At 42.2% G+C, this 24,724-nt stretch overlaps 1 protein-coding gene across 1 annotated transcript in view; it reads right to left on the reverse strand.

Moving 5' to 3' along the window:
* rtn1a (reticulon 1a) overlaps positions 1-24,724 on the reverse strand; it is a 47,206-nt gene that overhangs the window by 20,657 nt on the left and 1,825 nt on the right. The window contains exons 2-3 of the mRNA XM_021584949.3: positions 4,266-4,982; positions 3,272-3,946 (exon numbers count right to left, since the gene is read on the reverse strand). Coding sequence (XP_021440624.3) covers positions 3,272-3,946; positions 4,266-4,982 — 1,392 coding nt within the window. The remainder of the gene's footprint in view (positions 1-3,271; positions 3,947-4,265; positions 4,983-24,724) is intronic.

Genomic DNA, 24,724 nt, shown 5'->3' on the forward strand with positions numbered 1-24,724 from the left:
ATCATTTACGGATAAGGTGCCAGATTGAAATGACAATTGAAAGAAATCTGACGTCATCCTTCACAGCATTGAGACTGTGGGTAAAAGGTTTTGTGTTAAGACTGAGGATTCTATAGGCTACTGCTGGGGAAGGGACCTAGCGTAGCTAAGAAATCATCTAGCAAATAGTCAACTCCTCTGTCCTTTGTTTCTACGCTTTGTACAAAATAATGTTTAAGCTTGTGGTCAATATGACACAAATACCGTAGTTATTTTCAATATGTCTCACTAATTATTGAGCAGCTTAAGTGCTTGTCTTTTTAATAATTAATAAATATACACACTGTAGCCTACAGTAATAGCCCTCAAAGGTTTACTGCTTTAAGGCTGTGGTTCAGTTTGTGCTTTAGGTCCCACCAGGATGCATTAGCAATGCAAATGACCTGACAAAGCTCTAGGGCGTTTCCATGACAGCGAAAGCTGAAAATATTTAGGATATCTCAGATTGTTCTGGCAATTCTCACAAATAAACGTCATTAGGAGGAAGGATGTTTGACATGCTTTTTACATTTGTATCACAAACCATTTTTTGAGTGGCCATTTTAGGTCCTTTTTAGACCTATGCATGCCTCCTGTAAGACCCTATGATCTGTGAACTGTACATGATACAGACAACATCTTGATGTCATTATACTTCTTATAGTGTGATCTAAAATATGGAGTATGTCTTGATTCTGAAATATAATTTTTCACATTCATTTATTCAACATTAAAAATATGAATATGAATATCTGAAAAGTACCCTTTCTGATTTTGTTAATTTTAAGACATTGTTTGGAACGATATACTCTACAAGTACATCACATTTCCAGAGTGGGCTCTTGTATGAGCACCACCAACACAGTGAATGGGAAATGGAATTCAAAGGATGATTTGCTGAATGAGTAATTGTAGAGGAGGGCTGTGACTTCATGAAAACTTAGATCACAGAGGCCTATAATAACTCATAAAATCAATCATAACATATCTTATGCATCCCACATCTCAATACCACATAAACAACATATTTGGTCTTGCCCACATTAAGTACACTTTTTTTAAACCAACCAGGGATTTTTGTAAGGCAACAAAGTCAGATTGCAGCTCTAACAACACCTGGTCTACAGTTGGGGCAATGGCAGTTAATTACCTATAATATCAATTGTTATGTATAAAACGGGTCATATCATTAAAATGACCAGAGAGCCCACTCTGGGAATTTGATATGTTGAAGAGTAGATTGCTACAAACAACATAATGTTTTTTGAATGTGAAACATTTTAATTTCAGCATCTAGATATACTCCAAATGTGAGACAACACTATAAGGAGTATAAGTACACCAAGATGTTGTATCATGTACGGTTCACGTACAGGTCTAAAAAGGGACATAATTGACACTTTCATTATGATTAAAAAATACAGAAATTGTGATACAAATGTACAAACCATGTCAAACATTCCTTCCTTCCAATGAAGTTACTATGTGAGAATTGCTAGAACAATCTGAGGTACGAAAAATATTTTCGGGGTACGATGGCATGGAATTGCCACAGTGATGCATGTAGAAGCTGAGTCCAACACAGACAGTACCACGTCTAAACAGAGTCTGTGTGCATTGATAGAGAATAACTATATCATCAGGATTTTGAATGTTAACATTGACCCCTCTATTTCAGTGACATTGGTACAGTCAGTGCACAGACAGCCTTGTTGGCATCCCCCTCACACTTTCTGCTTGCTGCAGCCTTGAGAAAGCTCTCTACCACGGCAACAGCCAATGGGCAAAAAATATATGAGCCTGTGATGTGCTCTCCCCCTTGGACGGTGTTGCCATGGCAACTTCTGCGGAGCTGCACAGGCCGTGGTACATAATGTCTGCTCTGCTTGTCTTCACTCTCCAGCGTACACACGGACCTCTGTTATAGTCTATGGTGCCCTGCACCACCTAGTGGTGGAGGAATATCAACTTCATCAAATGGGTTGACCTGCTTTTAGAGATTCGAGAACCTTCTTCTGTGGTTGTCTGTTTGTAAACACCAGGAGAGGGGAGGGGCTTCGACTTTTCCTCAAGCACATTAGATGTTTTCATTTCTCTTTGTTCTCCCCATCTGAATAAGGAATGTCAGTTACATACTATAGGTGGATATTGTGCTATGACAGCAAAGGAACCATAAGATAATAAGTGAACTGTGATATTTTTGTCACTGCATCTATCTGCACATCAAATGAATCCTCCTAAGCGTAAATTGATGTGTGTGCGCCCCAGATTTGACATCACAGGATTACATAAACCCACTATTTACAACAAGGATGAAAAAGAAGCAAACAGAAGAAAGACAACTAAGTGCCAACATAAAATGCCCGGCTTTACACACAGAGAACTCTCTGGCTCAATGTGGTGCAAAGTGATCTCTGGCGTGATCTGTGATGATGTCTGTCTGAAAGAGTTAGGAGACAGATGGCCTGTTTGGGATGTGGGAGTGAGAGAGTCAGGGCTGTTTCAAAACAATTCTATACATATCCAATGAGAGTGAGGGATTAGTTGATATCTTTAATGATGTAGAGGCTCAGCCTCTGTTGATAGTCATCGTAAAAATGCTGGCCTCAGACATGTTTTGTAACTATAGCCTACCACCAGAGGGAAGCAGATCTTGAAATCATGCAGCAGCTCAAAATCCAAGATGCTCACACCCACCACAGCACAGAGAGAACAGAACTAGCCGTCTCATAGCAACCCTTTTTATTTCCAACCTTGTCAACACAGCCGAGATAACAACACTCTTTGACCTTCCATGCTATCTCTTCTGATACATCACACACTCAGGGCAGTAAAAACAGTGCATGAACAACCTGCTGTATTAGAGGGATTCCATTGTCATAGCAACAGCCTGGTAAAAGACATGCAGTTACTAGTGTTAAAAAACGGCAAACCACACAGCCACTGGATTCTCCACTGACAAACAAATGCACCGACAGATACCGTACTACCTGTTCGATAAGATGGTAGAGAAATTTCTGGAATGTTGTGATGAAATATAATGCAAAGGCAACACAACTGCAACAAGGAAAGATATAAAGATAACACGGCTGCAAGGAGGGATAATAGTGTAGTTAGGTAGGTTTATCACCACAGATTGTATGTTGGAATGCAGGCTATAAGAGTTAATGGGCAGAAAATAAATAGGCTACAGAATACCATATCAAATTCTCTATCAACAGATGAGGACAAGTTGATTAATTACAGGACTTACCTTTCTGTTTGTCAAAGCCCTCCATAAAGACTGGCGCAGTAGGTTTGGTCAGGTCTCCCTTCCCCTCAGTGATGTGCTTGTCATCCAGGAGGGGCCTCTCAGACCTCACCTCCGGGGGCACGGCAGCCGTGGGGGGCTTGGGCTTGGTGGGGCAATCCTCTTCCATCTTCATGTGGCTCTTGCTCTTGTCATTGGATGATTTCATCATGGAGCTCGTGACAGGCTCGGCTGGAACCACCTCTGGGGCAGGGCAGGCGGGGGGAGCAGCGGTGGGGATCAGAGGTGAAGGGGTGTTGACCCCCTGTTTGGGGCCGGACCCCTCTCTCTTGGGGCTCTCCTCATTGGCAGACTCGATGAAGAGCTCACTGTCCAGCTCAGCCTCCCTCTCCTCCCTCAGGATGCTGTAGGATATGGGTCCCTTGGCGCTGGGGGGATTGTCGAAGGGGTTGCCAGTCTGGCTGAAACCTCCCTTGCTGCTGGGAGGCTGCTCAAAGGGGTTGTTACTGGATTTGGTGCTGGGGGGGCTCTGCAGGGGAGGATCCTCAGAGACCAGCTCTATCTCAGAGTCCCCCGACTCTGCACTACTGCCATCCTGCTCCCTGGTCTTGGTGGAGCCTGGGGTTGGCTTGCTGCTGGGGACAGCCTTGAACAGTTCTTGGGACGGAGATTCTTTCTCTGCACACACACACAGAGAGACAGAGACAGAGACAGAGAGAGACAGAGAGAGACAGAGAGAGAGAGAGAGAGAGAGAGAGAGAGAGAGAGAGAGAGAGAGAGAGAGAGAGAGAGAGAGAGAGTGTGTGTGTCAGGGTCATCTTTAAAATGTTTTTGTCCTTTTATGATGTGTTGTAAACCTTAAAACCTTACATTTTTACCAAACTTGAAATACTGTATTTCAAATCATAGCTAAACCATAGTCCAAGACCATAGACCATGTTGATGGTGAACTCTCTAACTCACTAGAACACAGTAGGAGAGTGTGGGTGATAGCTACCTGTTGGGGATGCATTGGGGGAGGAGTTGGGGCTGTCGTCCTCTGGCTCAGAGAGTGTAACCGTGGGAACGCCCTGCAGGCCCAGGCTGAGGATGTTGTCAGACACATTGGCCTGCGGGGGGGTGGGTTTGGCAGAAGCAGGGGGGTGGGACTCGGTCAGGGTGATCTTCACAGGGCTAGCGGTCTGAGGGGTGCCCAGGTTACGGTAGGAGCGGTAGTCAGACAGCTCCTCATCCTCAGAAGGCTCCTCTACGTAAGGGAAGGAGTGCGAGTCAAGCGCCGGGCCCAGGTTCTCTTCCTCTTCCTCCTCCTCGAGTTCTGCAGGGCTCTTATCCATGTAGCCTCCCAGGGAGTCCAAGCTAGACAGCCCAGTGTCTACTAGGCTATGCAGGGGCCCCTGGCTCTGGTGCTGGTTGTGGACGTCATCACCATGGCTGATATCCATGTAGTTGTAGGCCTCGGTCTTCGACTCGGAGCCCCCCAGCAGGGACTTGGGCATCTCATCAACCAGGTCAGTGATCGTCTTGGTGTTGGAGGAACCAAAGATGCTGTAGGAGTCGAAGGTGTCCTGGGAGGAGGGGCCAGAGGAGAGCTTCAGATCATCAGACAGGTAAGAGGCATCCCGGCCTGAGGGATGGCTCTGATTGGACAGGAGTGAGGTGTACAGGTCACCATCATCACTCATGGGCTTCTGGAATAGGTCAGACAAGGCGTCACCTAGAAGGAGAGGATGGACAGTGGATTTAATCACAGACCTCAATTGGATAAGGCAAACTTAAACAAATGGAAAAGTGGATAGATGAAATAGGCAGAAGATAGCATCACAGGCAACATAACATGTCATTGATATATTTCAGTCAACAGTGAACTGGGGCAAATATGACAATGCTGCGTTAGAGTTGAAATTCTTCAAAACACGTTCCAATCAAGTTGCAATGTTGAATTGACAATAATAACAAGATTATGTTACATATGTGTACTCCAGGCCTGATAGTGGAGATGTGTGGGATCGTAGGGAGAGTATGGGAATCAGTTGGGAGATCTGCTGGCGGTGCAGATCAGTGATGCAGCACTAACAGAGGGTACTTGTGCCCTGAGCCATACAAAGGGGGATTGTTCAAACCCCAAAACTCATCCCGCCAGCTAAAAATCCTCAGACTGAGGTACGGGGGATGGGTTCTGCATTCAAAAACAATTGTATTTTATTTGTCACATGCACTGAATACAACAGGTGTAGACTTTACCGTGAAATGCTTACCAACAATACAGTTCAAGAAATAGAAAAAATATATTTTTTAAATTAAAAAAAAATAAAAAATTACATAAACAGTAACACAATAAAATAACAATAACGAGGCTGTATACATGGGGTACTGGTACCGAGTCAATGTGCGGGGGTACAGGTTAGTCAAGGTAATTTTACATGTAGGTAGGGGTAATGTGACTATGCATTGATAATAAACAGTGAGTAGCAGCAGTGTAAAAACAAAGGGGGAACGGGGGTGTCAATGTAAATAGTCCGGGTGGCCATTTGATTAGTTGTTCAGGACTCTTATGGCTTGGAGGTAGAAGCTGTTAAGGAGCCTTTTGGACCTAGACTTGGCGCTCCGGTACTGCTTGACTTGCGGTAGCAGAGAGAACAGTCTGTGACTTGGGTGACTGGAGTCTTTGACAATTTTTTGGACCTTCCTTCCTTCCTCCTTCCATTCCCATCACTCGTTTGTATTCAGAAATCTCCTCTGACAAGATGGCCGATTGTCACTGAGGCACACACACATACTACTGTACCCTATCATTTTCTGTGTGACTTTCCACCTACGGTACGGCCTGTCCAGTATGGCATGAAGGCTACCACAGTATGAGAGCGTTGCAAAATGCAAAGGCATCCCAACAACAGTAGTTACGAAAGAGTAATCTTTTGTTACCCTCCATGTGTCGTCTACCGGCAAGTCCAAAGCTTTTAATGTGAAACTAAATATTTTGTTTCAGTGACCTCAGTAGAAAATATTTACAGTGGAGACAGCCAACATTTTTGTGCAAAGTTATTGCACAGGGCATTTCCATTGAAAATTACCCATGAGCACCAACATGTGAAGTTCATAGGAACATATCAAATTGCGTGTCAAATCAAATCAAAATGTTATTTTTCACATGGTTAGCAGATGTTAGTGTAGCGAAATGCTTGTACTTCTAGTTCCAACAATGCAGTATTTTTATACCTTTATTTAACTAGGCAAGTCAGTTAAGAACAAATTCTTATTTTCAATGATGGCCTAGGAACAGTGCCTGTTTAGGGGCAGAATGACAGATTTGTACCTTGTCAGCTCAGGGATTTGAACTTGCAACCCTTCGGTTACTAGTCCAACGCTCTAACCACTAGGCTACCCTGCCGCCCCAACGAGTAATCTAACCTAACAATTCACAACAACTACCTTATACACAGAAGTGTAAAGGGATGAAGAATATGTGCATAAAATATATGAATGAGTGATGGTACAGAACGGCATAGGCAAGATGCAGTAGATGGTATCGAGTACAGTATATGAGATATATGAGATGAGTAATGTAGGGTATGTAAACATAAAAGTGGCATAGTTTAAAGTGGCTAGTGATACATGTATTACATAAAGACGGGAAGATACAGTAGATGGTATAGAGTACAGTATATACATATGAGATGAGTAATGTAGGGTATGTAAACATTATATTAAGTGGCATCTACTTAAGATAAGTCTTTTTTGGGGGGAAATTAAGAAATAGATACATTATTCAACCTTTTTCAATCTTAAAAATTAGGCATCAGTAAAGGCTCTGATTTCTAGATGAGCAGATGGAAAAGGGGACTTAAAACCATCAGAATACATCAAAACACAATAATGTTGACATAAAGGCCCCTGCCAAGTACCAACTAATATCGACTCATCCTGTTTTGGAGAAATTGTTTACCTTCTGTAAGTTTAAGAAATATTGCCTTGTACCTTGTAATTCCGTCACCAAAAACTAGTGGTGGAAAAAGTACCCAATTGTCATACTTGAGTAAAAGTAAAGATACCTTAATAGAAAATGACTCAAGTAAAAGTGAAAATACTACTTGAGTGAAAAATACTACTTGAGTGAAAGTCTAAAAGTATTTAGCTTAAGATCAACTTAAGTATCAAAAGTAAATTGAATTACCTAAATATACTTAAGTATCAAAAGTAAATTGAATTACCTAAATATACTTAAGTATCAAAAGTAAAAGTAAAAATAATTTCAAATTCCTCATATTAAGCAAATCAGACGGCATCATTCTTTTTTTAAATTTTTTTTTACGGATAGGCAGGGGCACATTCCAACACTCAGACATCATTTACAAATGAAGCATTTGTGTTTAGTGACTCCGCCAGATCAGAGGCAGTAGGGATGACAAGGAATGTTCTCTTGGTAAGTGCGTGAATTTGACCATTTTCCTGTCCTGCTCAGCATTCAAAATGTAACTAGTACTTTTGGGTGTCAGGGAAATGTATGGAATAAAAAGTACATTATTTTTTAATTAGGAATGTGATTTTTGATTAGGAAGTTGTCCAAAATATAAATAGTAAAGTGAAGTACATTTTCCTCCAAAAAACTACAGTAGTACTTTAAAGATTTTTTACATAAGTACTTTACACCACTGCCCAAAACTTGCATATCTTTAAGATATTATTTAATTTCTCTCCCTCATGAGGGAGGATGATAAAAGTCCACAGAAGTAACAAGTAATGATAGACCTACCAATTAGCTATAGTGATTTTACTGATTATATAAATTTTGTTTATGAATTATTAAGAGATTAAAACTTGTAATTCCATTACCAAATTGGTAACAGAATTACTGAAACTGAATTGGGTCACCTGCTACTGTCCTCCCTTCTGGCATATGTTATGTTTAGCTCATAACTATTCCTTGTCTTTGTTGCCTGCTGGTCAAACCAAGAGGGTCTGGACAACCCTTCCCTCTCTCTCTCTCGCTCTTCCTCTCCAGTTAATGTCACCTCCCTCAGCTCTTACTACCCATAAGCACCGACAGACACCGGACATCCATGGACGTTGAAAAGAAGTCGACATTTTGTCAGTTCCCCCTGGTCCACAGACCGACCTGACTGGACCCAATTTGAACCAATCATAGACGTACAGTATGTTTCATAATTATGAATAGCACAGTACAGTGAGTAGAATACAGTATATTGTACTGTACTCTACCAAACTCTACTCTGCTATGCTGTATTGTACTGCACTGTACTCTACTGTGCTGCACTTTCCAAACTTGTGAAACATAAGAATGACATTCCTATCCATAATTATGCATCTCTGTGTAGTACAGACCAGGGACCCATGATGTAATTTCCCGTTACCATAATTCCGTGACCTGGTGTGAATCCACTTTACTTACTGTAGTTCCATAATCAAAATAGATTTTTTCAAACACAAGGTGCCATGCCACAGCTGATACCCCATTCTTTCTGCAGACATCTTTGAATCTTAATTGGTAGCAGATATTTAACCGTTTTTGGAAAACATGTTTGCATAATAGCCTGAGGCAGATTTTACTGTAATTACAGTGCCTTGCAAAAGTATTCGGCCCCCTTGAACTTTGCGACCTTTTGCCACATTTCAGGCTTCAAACATAAAGATATAAAACTGTATTTTTTTGTGAAGAATCAACAACAAGTGGGACACAATCATGAAGTGGAACGACATTTATTGGATATTTAAAACTTTTTTAACAAATCAAAAACTGAAAAATTGGGCGTGCAAAATTATTCAGCCCCTTTACTTTCAGCGCAGCAAACTCTCTCCAGAAGTTCAGTGAGGATCTCTGAATGATCCAATGTTGACCTAAATGACTAATGATGATAAATACAATCCACTTGTAATCAAGTCTCCGTATAAATGCACCTGCACTGTGATAGTCTCAGAGGTCCGTTAAAAGCGCAGAGAGCATCATGAAGAACAAGGAACACACCAGGCAGGTCCGAGATACTGTTGTGAAGAAGTTTAAAGCCGGATTTGGATACAAAAATATTTCCCAAGCTTTAAACATCCCAAGGAGCACTGTGCAAGCGATAATATTGAAATGGAAGGAGTATCAGACCACTGCAAATCTACCAAGACCTGGCCGTCCCTCTAAACTTTCAGCCCATACAAGGAGAAGACTGATCAGAGATGCAGCCAAGAGGCCCATGATCACTCTGGATGAACTGCAGAGATCTACAGCTGAGGTGGGAGACTCTGTCAATAGGACAACAATCAGTCGTATATTGCACAAATCTGGCCTTTATGGAAGAGTGGCAAGAAGAAAGCCATTTCTTAAAGATATCCATAAAAAGTGTTGTTTAAAGTTTGCCACAAGCCACCTGGGAGACACACCAAACATGTGGAAGAAGGTGCTCTGGTCAGATGAAACCAAAATTGAACTTTTTGGCAACAATGCAAAACGTTATGTTTGGCGTAAAAGCAACACAGCTCATCACCCTGAACACACCATCCCCACTGTCAAACATGGTGATGGCAGCATCATGGTTTGGGCCTGCTTTTCTTCAGCAGGGACAGGGAAGATGGTTAAAATTGATGGGAAGATGGATGGAGCCAAATACAGGACCATTCTGGAAGAAAACCTGATGGAGTCTGCAAAAGACCTGAGACTGGGACGGAGATTTGTCTTCCAACAAGACAATGATCCAAAACATAAAGCAAAATCTACAATGGAATGGTTCAAAAATAAACATATCCAGGTGTTAGAATGGCCAAGTCAAAGTCCAGACCTGAATCCAATCCAGAATCTGTGGAAAGAACTGAAAACTGCTGTTCACAAATGCTCTCCATCCAACCTCACTGAGCTCGAGCTGTTTTGCAAGGAGGAATGGGAAAAAATCTCAGTCTCTCGATGTGCAAAACTGATAGAGACATACCCCAAGCGACTTACAGCTGGTATCGCAGCAAAAGGTGGCGCTACAAAGTATTAACTTAAGGGGGCTGAATAATTTTGCACGCCCAATTTTTCAGTTTTTGATTTGTTAAAAAAGTTTGAAATATCCAATAAATGTCATTCCACTTCATGATTGTGTCCCACTTATTGTTAATTCTTCACAAAAAAATACAGTTTTATATCTTTATGTTTGAAGCCTGAAATGTGGCAAAGGGTCGCAAAGTTCAAGGGGGCCGAATACTTTCGCAAGGCACTGTACGTTACCAAAGTTTACATTCTTCAATTAAATTAGTTTTAGTACATTTTTCAGTGGCAATTGTGAAAAGTAGACCCTATGTATGATTTGTTAAACTTCTAAAATCAATGGTTTTAGTTTGGCACACATAAAGTGAAAAAAAACTGAGTCACAGCGCAATGCCGTTACCGTGGCATTGCCCCACACAGCTTGGACAGACAGTGGGGCCCATCATTACCGTGGCATTGCCCCACACAGCTTGCACAGACAGTGGGGCCCATCGTTACCGTGGCATTGCCCCACACAGCTTGCACAGACAGTGGGGCCCATTGTTACCGTGGCATTGCCCCACACAGCTTGCACAGACAGTGGGGCCCATCGTTACCGTGGCATTGCCCCACACAGCTTGCACAGACAGTGGGGCCCATTGTTACCGTGGAATTGCCCCACACAGCTTGCACAGACAGTGGGGCCCATTGTTACCGTGGCATTGCCCCACACAGCTTGCACAGACAGTGGGGCCCATTGTTACCGTGGAATTGCCCCACACAGCTTGCACAGACAGTGGGGCCCATTGTTACCGTGGCATTGCCCCACACAGCTTGCACAGACAGTGGGGCCCATCGTTACCGTGGCATTGCCCCACACAGCTTGCACAGACAGTGGGGCCCATTGTTACCGTGGAATTGCCCCACACAGCTTGCACAGACAGTGGGGCCCATTGTTACCGTGGCATTGCCCCACACAGCTTGCACAGACAGTGGGGCCCATTGTTACCGTGGAATTGCCCCACACAGCTTGCACAGACAGTGGGGCCCATCGTTACCGTGGCATTGCCCCACACAGCTTGCACAGACAGTGGGGCCCATCGTTACCGTGGCATTGCCCCACACAGCTTGCACAGACAGTGGGGCCCATTGTTACCGTGGCATTGCCCCACACAGCTTGCACAGACAGTGGGGCCCATTGCTGGAATGTGTGCTGTGTTTGCACAGCTAAGTGCAAAGCCTAGTTTTACTCCCCCACTAACTGTGCTGTGAGCGCCTCCCCTCGCTCCCCAGAGCTGCTCTCCACTCTTTACCTCTCACTGGGCAGCAGTATCTCTATAAATAGGCTAGATCCAGCTGCTGGGGTAGGTGAGGATGAGGGGATGGGGGATTTACATAGGAACCTTCAGGCTCCCCCAGAGGATGTAGGTTGAATACAGGATGTCAGGATGTCCCGTCCCTCCCCATTAGGGTTGCACATTTTGGGGAATATTCAGAGGTGGAAACTTCCGTGGGAATAAACTGGAATATATGGGAATTAACGGGAATATATGGGAATTACCGGGAATATATGCAAATTATTATTAATACTTAAATGTAGATGTGTTTTGCATTGGATATATTTACCATATCATCTGGAGCCAGAAAGATAAACCTTTTACCATATAATAAGTAGACATAATTGCAAATGATTAAATCCTTCAAAATAAATTTAAAAAACAACTTAGTTTGATGTATTTCAGAACTGCAGAGCAGAGTCTGAACATCAGACAGGATGGCATTGTCTCCCTCAATCTGTGCAATGGCTACTGCTATAGGTTTCAGGAGTTTCGGGTTGCTTACCTATCTCTCCCAAAATGCATCATCCAGGAGGATCTCCTTGACGGGGCTTTCCATATCGGCAGACTGTGATAAGAACATTCAGAAATCTCTTCCAATACACATTTTTTATTTATTTTTATTTCACCTTTATTTAACCAGGTTGGCCAGTTGAGAACAAGTTCTCATTTACAAATGCGACCTGGCCAAGATAAAGCAAAGGAGTGCAACACAAACAACACAGTTACACATGGGACAAACAAACATACAGTCAATAACACAATAGAAAAGTCTATATACAGTGTGTGCAAATGTAGTAAGATTAGGGAGGTAAGGCAATAAATAGGCCATAGTGGCGAAATATCTACAATTTAGCAATTAAACACTGTGTGTTAGATGTGATAGATGTGATAGATGTGCAGAAGATGACTGTGCAAGTAGAGATACTGGGGTGCAAAGAAGCAAACAATAAATAACAATATGGGAATGAGGTAGTTGGGTGGGCTATTTACAGATGGGCTATGTACAAGTGCAATGATCGGAAAGCTGCTCTGACTGCTGATGCTTAAAGTTAGTGAGGGAGATATAAGACTCCAGCTTCAGTGATATTTGCAATTCGTTCCAGTCATTGGCAGGAGAGAACTGGAAGGAAAGGCAGCCAAAGGAGGAGTTGGCTTTGGGGATGACCAGTGAAATATACCTGCAGGAGCGCGTGCTACGGGTAGGTGCTGCTATGGTGACCAGTGAGCTGAGATAAGGCGGGGCTTTACCTAGTAAAGACTTACAGATGACCTGGAGCCAGTGGGTTTGGCGACGAATATGAAACGAGGGCCCTCTAACGAGAGCGTACAGGTCGCAGTGGTGGGTAGTATATGTGGCATTGGTAACAAAACGGATGGCACTGTAATAGACTACATCCAATTTGCTGAGTAGAGTGTTGGAGGCTATTTTGTAAATGACATCACCAAAGTCAAGGATCGGTAGAATAGTCAGTTTTACGAGGGTATGTTTGGCAGCATGAGTGAAGGATGCTTTGTTGCGAAATAGGAAGCTGATTCTAGATTTAATTTTGGATTGGAGATGCTTAATGTGAGTCTGGAAGGAGAGTTTACAGTCTAACCAGACACCTAGGTATTTGTAGTTGTCCACATATTCTAAGTCAGAACTGTCCAGAGTAGCGATGCTAGACAGGTGGGCGGGTGCGGGCAGCGATCGGTTGAAGAGCATGCATTTAGTTTTACTAGCGTTTAAGAGCAGTTGGAGGCCAAGGAAGGAGTGTTGCCCTCCGATTTGACACACTGAACTCTATCAGAGAAGTAGTTGGTGAACCAGGCGAGGCAGTCATTTGAGAAACTAAGGCTGTTGAGTCTGCCGATAAGAATGCGGTGATTGACAGACTCGAAAGCCTTGGCCAGGTTGATGAATACAGCTGCACAGTATTGTCTCTTATCGATGGCAGTTATGATATCATTTAGGACCTTGAGCGTGGCTGAGGTGCACCCATGACCAGCTTGGAAACCAGATTGCATAGCGGAGAAGGTACGGTGGGATTTGAAATGGTCGGTGACCTGTTTGCTAACTTGGCTTTCGAAGACATTAGAAAGACAGGGTAGGATAGATATAGGTCTGTAACAGTTTGGGTCTAGAGTTTCTCCCCCTTTGAAGAGGGGGATGACTGCGGCAGCTTTCCAATCTTTAGGGATCTCCAACGATATGAAAGAGAGGTTGAACAGGCTAGTAATAGGGGTTGAAACAATTGCGGCAGATAATTTTAGGAAGAGAGGATCCAGATGATTTGTAGGGGTCCAGATTTTGCAGCTCTTTCAGAACATCAGGATTTGGGTGAAGGAGAAATGGGGGAGACTTGGGCAAGTTGCTGTGGGGAGTGCAGAGCTGTTGACCGGGGTAGGGATAGCCAGGTGGAAAGCATGGCAAGCTGTAGAAAAATGCTTCTTGAAAAACTTGATTATTGTAGATTTATCGGTGGTGACAGTGTTTCCTAGCCTCAGTGCAGTGGGCAGCTGGGAGGTGATCTTATGCTTACATTGCCTGTGAGCATCAGAGGGGAATCAGTTCAGAGTCAAAGAAAACTTCTGATTTTTGGAGGACCATGAGCTGTTGCTATCGATAAGGTGTCTGATTCATCATTTTCACCTTGAATAGAAGTAGAGGGACTTTTGTCAGAGGTTGCTTGTTGTGAGCGCTGAGAGAACGTTATGCACTTGGCCAGATGATTCTGCATCTTTGTTGCATTCTTCACATATGATTTGGCACAGTATTTGCAAATGTACACTGTTTTTCCTTCTACATTAGCTGCAGTGAAATGTCTCCACACATCAGATAGTGCTCGTGGCATTTTCCTGTAAAGATTAGAAAAAAATGTGTCAAAAAATAAAATAAGATTCCATGTACAGATAAATAGTTACGCAGTTTGATTAAACAACTCCTTTGTAAGATACAATTTTAAAATGTAACATGTATGGAAATAGGTGAATTAATACTCCTCAGTTAGCAGGCTCAAGCAAGCTAAAACCCACATGTAAACAATTTCTGCTAGTTAATTGTTGTTACCAAGTTAGAAATGATTTAAACACACTTTTCTGTAGGCTACTATTTACTAGTCGACAAAAAATCATGTAGGTCATATAAAATATATTCACCCCACCCAGTATTGTAATCAAAACTTACCAGAAAGCATGTGGTCCTTGGCTCAGACAGTGTAGTAGTGTGGGATCAATAGCATCTCATTAGTGTGCAAGATCTTGAGAATCAGCTGCACATGTGATGGAAGAATGCACTGTGCATGCAGAGAAATGCAATGCCATTGAATTGGGGATAGTTAACCACAATATGCTACAAGACCTAGAATTGCCTTATATGTATCCCACAAAAAAGGTTCACTGTTATAAGTTAAGTTTTTTAATGAATTTAAGCAAAATTCCCAGGCTTAACTTCCGGAGAAATGCAGGAAATTTACTGGAAAGTTTCCGACCCTTTGCAACCCTCCTCCCCATCTTTCCTTGAATGGCCGACTCCTTTCCCCCTGTTCTGTTGTCCCTGCTGGTCCTGCTCCCTCTCCTCATGGCATTAGAAAATGTCTACAATGTCCTTAACAATACATCATACAAAACACAATGTCATGAACACTAGGCTAAACCAATGATGCAGAGACACGAGACAAAACACTAGATGAAAAAACATGGTGAGTTCCAAAGCAGAGCAACATGGCAGCCCTTTGACACACTGCAGTAGATAATATTCTGTTAAATAGAGTAGACAAGGCAGCACATGAAGTGTCTGAGCATCACCAGGCTGTTCCTAAAGCAGATGGGAACAGCTGTTGCTGTGGTTTCTAGAGTTCAATAGGGTTCATGAAGCCATACTGACAGCAAGTCAGGCTCCTAATGTATAATCCTCTTATGGCTCTCCTTTCCCCCCTGTAGGCCCATACTGCTATCCCCCTGACAACAACAGAAGCATAAGCTACTAGACGGGGTCAAATTAACTATACAGAATTGGACAGGACTCGGGACTCATAAAGACAACATACTGTGAACAGAGGTGACCTCTGGAACTGGTTGCAGAAGTCCCGTTGATTCATGGCAGTGGGTCACACCCCCCATATTCTGTCTCCACACCGCTGGCTGCTCTAGAGTCTGACAGTGGTAGCGCTGAGCGGTTACTTGCTTACGACCCGCAGAGGCGTCTAAGATGCAGAATGATGAGAATAGATGGGCTGAGTGTTCAGCAGACAGACATCAGGGCAGCAGTGGCAATAAGAGTCTGCTGAGACAGACAGGGGAGCGGTCTACTGAGCCACATCAGCATACAGCAGCAGTGGACATTGTGGCGCAGCAGCAGCACCCAGACAGTCAGACATTGAAAAACCCCCACAAGACCAAGCAAGCGCTTCAGTTCATTCAGACTGGATCAGATGTGACAGCAAGGGAATTCTCTTTTCAGAATTTGCCACATAACATAATCATGCTTCTGAGTGGATAACACATTTAAATAAATCATACGCTTTGACTCAATTTTTCACTTGAAAATGTATGCATGCCAAACATATGCCTCATAAACCATATAACTCTATGCACAAGTCCCAGATCTGTACTGTATAGAAATGCATAATATGATATGAATATCATTATTTTCCTGATGATAGGTAAAGAACGGTAGAAATATGCAATATCCTATTATTATTGTAATGAGCTACGCCCCCAAACAAGACCACATTTGGTTGGTCCGGACCAGACCAAATCTGAAACAATCATAGACATCTCTATTTCATAAGTTTGGACATCACAAAGTACAGCCAGTAAAGTAGAGTTCAGTACATTATACTGTACTCTACTTTATTGTGCTCTACTGTAGTGTTCAAACTTGTGAAACATCTACATCTATGATTGGTTCAGATTTGGTCCGACCGAAGGATGCTCGTTACAGCAAGTCAATAAGAGCCCAGAGAGGTGGCGTTAACTGTAGCGAGAGAGAGTGAGAGTGAGAGTGAGAGTGAGAGTGAGAGTGAGAGAGAGAGAGAGGGAGTGTGAGAGGATATCCAGACTGTTTTCACAGTCTTGCTTTTGACCAGCAGATGACAGAAAGTGTAACGATGTGCTCTAAGAGTCGGGAAGCAAGTTCGGGGAGTGTTTTAATAAACAAAACATAATGGAAAACAAGAAACACTAACAGTACACAGAAATGAAAAGGAAACAGAAACAATGACGCCTGGGGAAGGAACCTGTCACGGATCCCTCTGGAACTTTCATTGCGAACACCTGGCCCCCATTCCCACTGATTAGTAGTGCGCCCTTTGTTCACCATGTCCGTTGGTGCGTGTGAGTACCTGCGATGTGTGTCCTGGGCTTTCGTGCCATTGTGGATTGCGCGGATGATTACAGGTCTCGTCCAGTGTGTTAATCATCGTGCGCGTGTGTTATTTATTCGAGGTACTCCTCGCTCTTTTGTTTGGGGTTTCAACCCTGTGTTTTGTATACGTGTCTGTTTGGTCTTCGTCCCCGTGCCTTTACACGGCACACCGTAATTTGGGGTATTATAACAAAAACTATCACGCATTCCTGCGTCTGTCTCCTGAATCATTCATACCAGCGTGACAGAACCAAAGGGAGTGACATATATAGGGCAGGTGATGGAGTCCAGGTGATTGTCATAAAGCGCGTATCGATGATGACAGGTGTGCGCCATAACGAGCAGCCTGGTGACCTAGAGGCCGAAGAGGGAGCACGCATGACAGAAAGAGGAAAAAAAATGGCAGTAATTCCGTTACCGACTTGGTAACAGAATTATGAGTTTTAATCACGTAAGACTTCATAAACAAACTTGGTATTAGTAAACACTAACTAATTGATAGGTCTACCTTTACTTGATACTTATGTGAACTTTCATTATCCTCTCTACTCAAACGTCTAATCTAATATGGGAGAGAAATGACAAAATATCTTAAAGATATGTGGGTTTTTGGTAACGGAATTACAAGGCACACTGTAATGTTTCTTAAACTTACAGAAGGTAAGTCATTTATCCAAAAATAAATAAGTGTTGATTAGTTGGTAGGGGCCTTTAATTCAACATTACTGTGTTTTGATGTTTAAGATGTTTGCTGGTAAATGTTGTCTAACACTCCTTTGCCATCTATTTGACCAGAAATCAAAGTCTGTACTTATTCCACATTTTTTAGGATGTAAAATGTTAGAAAAATGTATACTTTAATTTCAAAAATGTTTATTCTTAGCTTTCATTTGATATGCTCCTATGAACTTCACTTGTTGGTGGTCATGGCTATTTTTTTTATGGAAATGACCCCTACACACAGGCAACGCAGCTATTCACCTAATGCACCCTGGCAATAGCTGCTACACTAGGCTTCTCTCATTATGTGGCTGGAGACAAACGTGATAATAGATGACATCTAAAGTATTGAGTATTACATGTACTGTATAGGCTTGGAAGTAGAGGTTCGATGAACTGCATGTGGCCCAATGCAGTCATTCCACAAGACTCTGCCATTGATCTCAGGATAATGATAGTGGTCTTCGATGTTGATCTTTCTCTATTGTGTTTGGCTGCGCTAATTTGATATTTCTAAAATAACAACAATCAAAACAACTATCAAGGGGATTTGAAATCAAAGAGTTAATGTCGAGTCTTGGTTTGTTTTCCTAATGTCTTGCAGTTGCACACAGAACTGTCAGTTCCCCTCTAGCTCCCAGGAGCCCCACTCCCTAAACCTCTCCACTACCACCTCCATGCAGCCTCCTGGCCCTGAGGGGGGCATAGGAGATGCTGTGCTGCATCAGCATCGCTCTGGAGCAGGAAGGCCTTTTAATAAACTGCCATCATGGTTCTTCCTCTACTTGTATTGACTTTCAAATTAACTTAGTGTTTTACAGACACTGTTGTTCAACTTTACTGTACAATGCTATAATTACTAGAATGACGTCACGTTGAATGACAGTAACTGAAAAGTGAATGTAGGTTTACACTGTACAGCCAGTGTTTATACTGTATGCGAACCTGGATAAACACTGAACAGTATACGTGCTACTGTTTTTCCATGTTCAACCAGTGTGGTATTTCTTTTCAAGAGTCCTCTCCAGCAAACCAGACAAACAGGGCGAGAGGGGCCTTACATTAGGGTTCTTCAAACGGAAACCTCAGGCAGATAAGAGGGTGACAATGAGAAAGGGGAAGAAAGAAACAGAGGCGTTGAATTGAAGTAAGCAAGAGGTTTCACAAACACAGCAAATAGAAGTTGCTCAAAAGTGACAACGGGGGTATTAATACTGAAGGTCAATAGGTAGGCAGCTGAGAGGTAAGTCAGGGTATATAACTGCAAATGAACTATTGATATCAGGGCATTAAGATTGATCCATGGCATACAATAACTGTAAAAATATTCTGTTTATCCACCATCTTTTTAAACGCCCATTATGGCTGGACAGGCAGAAAATTGTTATTGTCAATTGGGATGAGAAAAATCTATAAAAACAGTCAGCCTACATGCAATAAGCCCTATTGTATTCAAGTTGTGAAGTCAATGTAAGCTTTGGTTGCCAGTGCCACCTGTCATTTATTGATCCTGGCAAAGTCCTTGCCTGAGTGGAATGGTGAGGATAGATTATTTGAAGCTCCAGACTGAGTGTCTACAACCTGCCAGCTTTGTAGCCCAGTTGTCAATTAACTATTTTATTGTCTCACTTCACTTTCATTTATAGCCAAGACACACATGCCATGCACTCAAGGACAGCACACACATACACAAAGGACACGTAGGACAACATGCACAAATTAGTGTATTTTTTTGTCCCCAGTCTATTAAATTTGGACTAAATGCTGAGGACAGTGGTTGGAGTCCACTGACTGCCAACATCCCTCTGCATCCAACTACCAACCAATGTGGACAGAGAGTTGAGTGTTGAGAGAGGCCTAGTGCTATTGAGCAATTCAAATACAATCATGTCACATCTATCTCTGTACATCTTTTTTTATAAAGCCACTGTGTGGACTGACTGTGCCACCTATTTTGTGTTATATTATTGCTCTAGATTGCTGGAAATGGCAGTTACAGGTGTAAAAAAAAATAAAGAATGAACATAAACTTGCCGTACTCAGCAGCACCAACTTCTTCAAAAATCCTGGGGAGAACCATGCACACTGACAGTGAGAAGGTTTGAGAAAGAATTTGGCTCGATTCAAAGATAGCACATCGTTGTCTGTGGGGGGATAGAAAAATATTTGGAGAAGAATCTAATTAGGTCCACAGTTCACGACAGCTGACATTCTGTGTTGTCCCTGGAGTGGAAGTTTCATGAACCTCTCCTTCGTTCCTTTATCTGTGTCCTTCCCTCAGCATTAGCTAATTGGCCCTGGAAGCTGAAGAAGATGAATGAGATTGGAAGGCAGTCTGGCAAGAAACAGGACAGGCAGAGGGGCCCAAGTGTTTTTATGAGGCAGCACAGGCAGAGACACTAGCAGCACAGTTTATTGCATCTTCATTATCCTTCCTCCCAGCAACATCGCAGGACTTTTGGGTCTCTGGGAATAAGAGCAGAGATCTCCCTGGTTGATGAACATGTACTGTAGGCCTAACATGGAACCCAAACCAGCTGCGCGCGTGCACCATCGTGCATAAATGTATTTTGTCCCCCCACACCAAACGCGATCACGACACAGGTTAAAATATCAAAACAAATTCTGCACCAATTATATTAATTTGGGGACAGGTCAAAAAGCATTAAACATTTATGGCAATTTAGCTAGCTAGCTTGCACTTGCTATCTAATTTGTCCTTTTTAGCTATCTTGCTGTTGGTAGCTAATTTGTCCTGGGATATAAACATTGAGTTGTTATTTTACCTGAAATGCACAAGGTCCTCTACACCGACAATTAATCCACACATAAAACAGTCAACCGAATCATTTCTAGTCATCTCTCCTCCTTCTAAGCCTTTTCTTCTCTGGACTTTATATTGGGATTGGCAGCTTTTATAAATCAGTTGCATTACCGCCACTGACTTCGTTCGTCTTTCAGTCACTCACGTGGGTATAACCAATGAGGAGATGGCATGTGGGTACCTGCTTCTATAAACCAATGAGGAGATGGGAGAGGCAGGACTTGCAGTGCGATCTGTGTCAGAAATAGAACTGACTTCTATTTTAGCCCTTGTCAACGCAGACGAGCAGTGTGGGTGCAATAATTGAATAACATAGATTTCTACATTTATTTTGCAATGCACGCGACGCGAGTGATGTAGTAAGCCTGTAAGTGCTTCCTCTCTCCTAACTATGGAAAAGTCCCAGACAGTAGACATCATGTCTCATGCTTTATGCTGAGATGCAGAAGAGGAGGGACTAGCAACCCCTGAGTCACTGTGTCAAAATGTGGCTAGTGAACAATGATTGGTGTGCTTGTCTGGATAGGAGACATGTAAAGGGAATGTGTACTATTAACCTAATACCTTTAATCTTCAGAGAGTAAAATGTGTCTTTCACTGTGTACAGTGGAACAGTCCTATTCCTTTAAAAAAATCTCAGAATATCAAACACAGACTTCAAAACATACAATATTCACAGAGACAGAAGAAATGCCAGAATTCTCTCACTTTCTGCACAATGTGTTTGTTTGTTTTGTCTACCCCAGAGGGCAGGGGAACCCATTAGATGCATATAAATGAACAAGTGGAGCGATATCCTCATGAGCATTTCACAGCGTAGTCCGATCTGGTCAGAATTCTGGATGGAGCGACATCCTGCTCATCATTACTACATAGTTTTTTTTATCTGTATTAGATATTTGTGTGCAACATCTCTATGTGCAGAGGGCGGGGATGATTGGGTATCACTTAGCCTAGAGGAGAACAGGCATGCTGTATGGTTCACGGTTATTCTTCTCAAGTTCTGCTGCTGCAATTTAATATGTGTAGCTGAGGTCAGCTACTGGAAATGGGAGGGGCCTAATGTACAGTAGCCTCACTCTGAGGTTCTGTGAGTTATGTGGTCCGAGAAGTATGCAGTTGAATTTTCTTGAGAAAATCGTGTGATACAACAAAGATTGGAGCATGATATCTACAGGCGAGAGTGAAATCTGTGTGAGTACATTGTTGCGTGGATAGGGTCAGGGCCAGGGTCCTAGACAGGTCAGAACAGGCTAGGGCTTTTCTGTCCAAAGGCTATTGTATCATCCCCTCTATATGAGCCATGTTACAATTCCCAGCAAGCGAGTTAACCCTATTGGCGCAATGCATAGGGTGTTTGCATTTCACACCCGCGATCTGGGGTTCACTTCTCTGCCCCTTTGTTCCCGACACTATTGTAGACCTGGCTGTCCAGTGTCTGCCTACAGTATTTGAAAGTAGCCTAGCTCTGAAAAGATCCACACTGTGCCTACCAATACCACAAGTGTCACAACAGAGTGTTTCTATGTTATAGGCAAGGCTAAAAGGTAGTTATTTCCCTTTTGATGATTTTGAAATGGCTGCTTTGTGTATGTGCACGCATGAGTGCATGTGTGACTGCATGCATGCATTGTGTGTGTGTGTGTGTGTGTGTGCGAGTTTGGGAACAGGTCCATCCTCTGACTTGAGCTGTGAAGCCACAGAGTGAGTAAACCATTCACGTGAACCTGGGGAGGCAGGTAGCCTAGTGGTTAGAACGTTGGGCCAGTAACTGAAAGGTTGCTGGACCAAATCCCCAAGCTGACAAGGTAAAAATCTGTTGTTCTGCCCCTGAACAAAACAGTTAACACACTGTTCTCCGGTAGGCCGTCATTGTAAATAAGAATTTGATCTTAACTGATTTGCCTAGTTAAAAAAATATATGTTTATCTTGCCATTAGGGCAAAGAATCTAGCAGGCTGTCTGAACTGAAGCCATGTTTAGAAGACAACTTCATTTTCCACACAACAACAAAAACAATGTTTTTTTAAACACTGATATTTAATGCCACGTTTACTAAGACACTGCATTAAATCAGATTACAGGCCTAGATGCCTCTCTGTTTACATAGAAAAAATGTGCTTGCCATCTCAAAAAACGAAATTACAGTGCTGAAAGATCTAAGGAAAAGGCCTGGGTTAAGAAGAGAGCCGGGATTTGAAACACCACCTTATGAATATTTCAGAGGAACTGTGAATCAAAATGAAAGTGCAGGGCTCCAGTTCCCTACTCTCCAACTGGATGGTGAGCTGTTTCTCCAGAATTAAAAATAGCAGCATAGGCTGAACTCTGCTGAAGAGGGTAATGGACTTAGAACAGAAGCATGAATGATGCTCCCACAAAAACACTGCTTTGAGGTGCAACAGCACACTGCTTAATCAATGCTACCCAACCTCATTAACATGTGTGATAAGGTGATAAGGTTCAGGGTTGGGGAATAACTGATTACAACAAAAAAATGAATCAGTTACATTACCAGAAAAAAATGTGTAATCTGATTACAGTTACTTGTGAGAAGGGATAATTCCTTCTTGGATTACTTTTACATTTAGAAAGAAAAATACATTATGACACGTTTATGTTTTCTCAATAACATACAAATAAATCAGCACTGAAAAAAGGAACAAATGTAAGTTTGTTGCAACTAAGTGAGTCTGACCACAGCCAGAGACCACTATGATGACACGCCAAGTCTGTTTAAAAATAATAATTTATTCAACTTTTGTAGCGCTATTCATCACATAAAGAAAATGTAAACAACATTTAATCATCATCTGTAGATCAACGGTGAAGAGATTGAAAGGTTGAAAAAGTTAATGGCTTGATTGAGGTCAGTGGATGGTGGGGAGAGCCAGGAACAGGCAGACAGCACGTTGTCATTGCGTTGTCTTGCCATCCACACCATCTGTCACTGTGGTTTTGTAGTGGGACTCAGTCCGATGAAGTTAGTTTGGTACTAGCCACGGGACTAGAAGCTAGCCTCTTAAAGGGGAAAGTAATCCAATTAAGTTACTGAGTTTGGGTAATCCAAAAGTTACATTACTGATTGCAATTTTGGACAGGTAACTAATAACTGTAACAGATTACATTTAGAGTAACCTACCCAACTCTGCTTAAGATGTGAGTGACTGATTGTATTCTAGGCAGACTGCCTTTGTAAACAAACAATTAGGACTATTTTGGAAATGCAGGCCTTTGGAGCTAACATTTTCAGTAAAAGCTTGTTATGCAGACACAACAAAAAGGCATATAGTGCTGATTTAAAGGAATATATTTTTAAACTTTCAGTTTAACATTCTAGTGATATAGCTATGCAGTGTGTTGTCCCTAGCTTGAATAAAATGTAGTAAAAGGACTGTACCCTACCAATGTTTGTAGCCTACTAGGCCAATGGCTAGCCCAAGATGTACTCTTAAGGAGACTAACGTTACCATTACTCCTTAAGCTGCAAGTACCTTATTATGTTATTTTCAGAGGTTGACTCAAATTCTCAATTGCGATACGGTTCTAGAAACATAAAGCCCTTTACTTTCATGTCACATCAACATAATTTCACAAATGCAAAATACAAACTTACTGTACACTGTTTTAACCGGCTTTATCAGAGTTGCAGATGACAGTATTTTTCAGCGACAACTTTTCTGGCGGCCTTCTTCCGTTACACACAGGTGTTCGGGAAAATGCCATATAGCTAATTATCACAAGTGGTCTCTCGGTTTTCCATAAACCCGTGTAGCAACATGGAGATATGTCCGTTTGGGAACACTAACCCTATACAGTATATAATATATACACTACTGTTCAAAAGTTTGGGGTCACTTAGAAATGTCCTTGTTTTTGAAAGAAAAGCAAATGTTTTGTACATTAAAATAATGTCAAATTGATCAGAAATACAGTATAGACATTGTTAATGTTGTAAATGACTATTGTAGCTGGAAACTGCAGATTTTTTAAATGTAATATCTACATAGGCGTACAGAGGCCCATTATCAGCAACCATCACTCCTGTGTTCCAATGGCACGTTGTGTTAGCTAATCCAAGTTTATAATTTTAAAAGGTTAATTGATCATTAGAAAACCCTTTTTCAATTATGTTAGCACAGCTGAAAACTGTTTCTGATTAAAGAAGCAATAAAACTGGCCTTCTTTAGAGTAGATGAGTATCTGGAGCATCAGCAATTGTGGGTTCGATACAGGGTCAAAATGGCCAGAAACAAATAACTTTCTTCTGAAACTCATC

The sequence above is a fragment of the Oncorhynchus mykiss genome, chromosome 25 (assembly GCF_057628025.1).
Source record: "Oncorhynchus mykiss isolate SJ-2025 chromosome 25, ASM5762802v1, whole genome shotgun sequence".
In the NCBI taxonomy this organism is placed as follows: domain Eukaryota; kingdom Metazoa; phylum Chordata; class Actinopteri; order Salmoniformes; family Salmonidae; genus Oncorhynchus; species Oncorhynchus mykiss.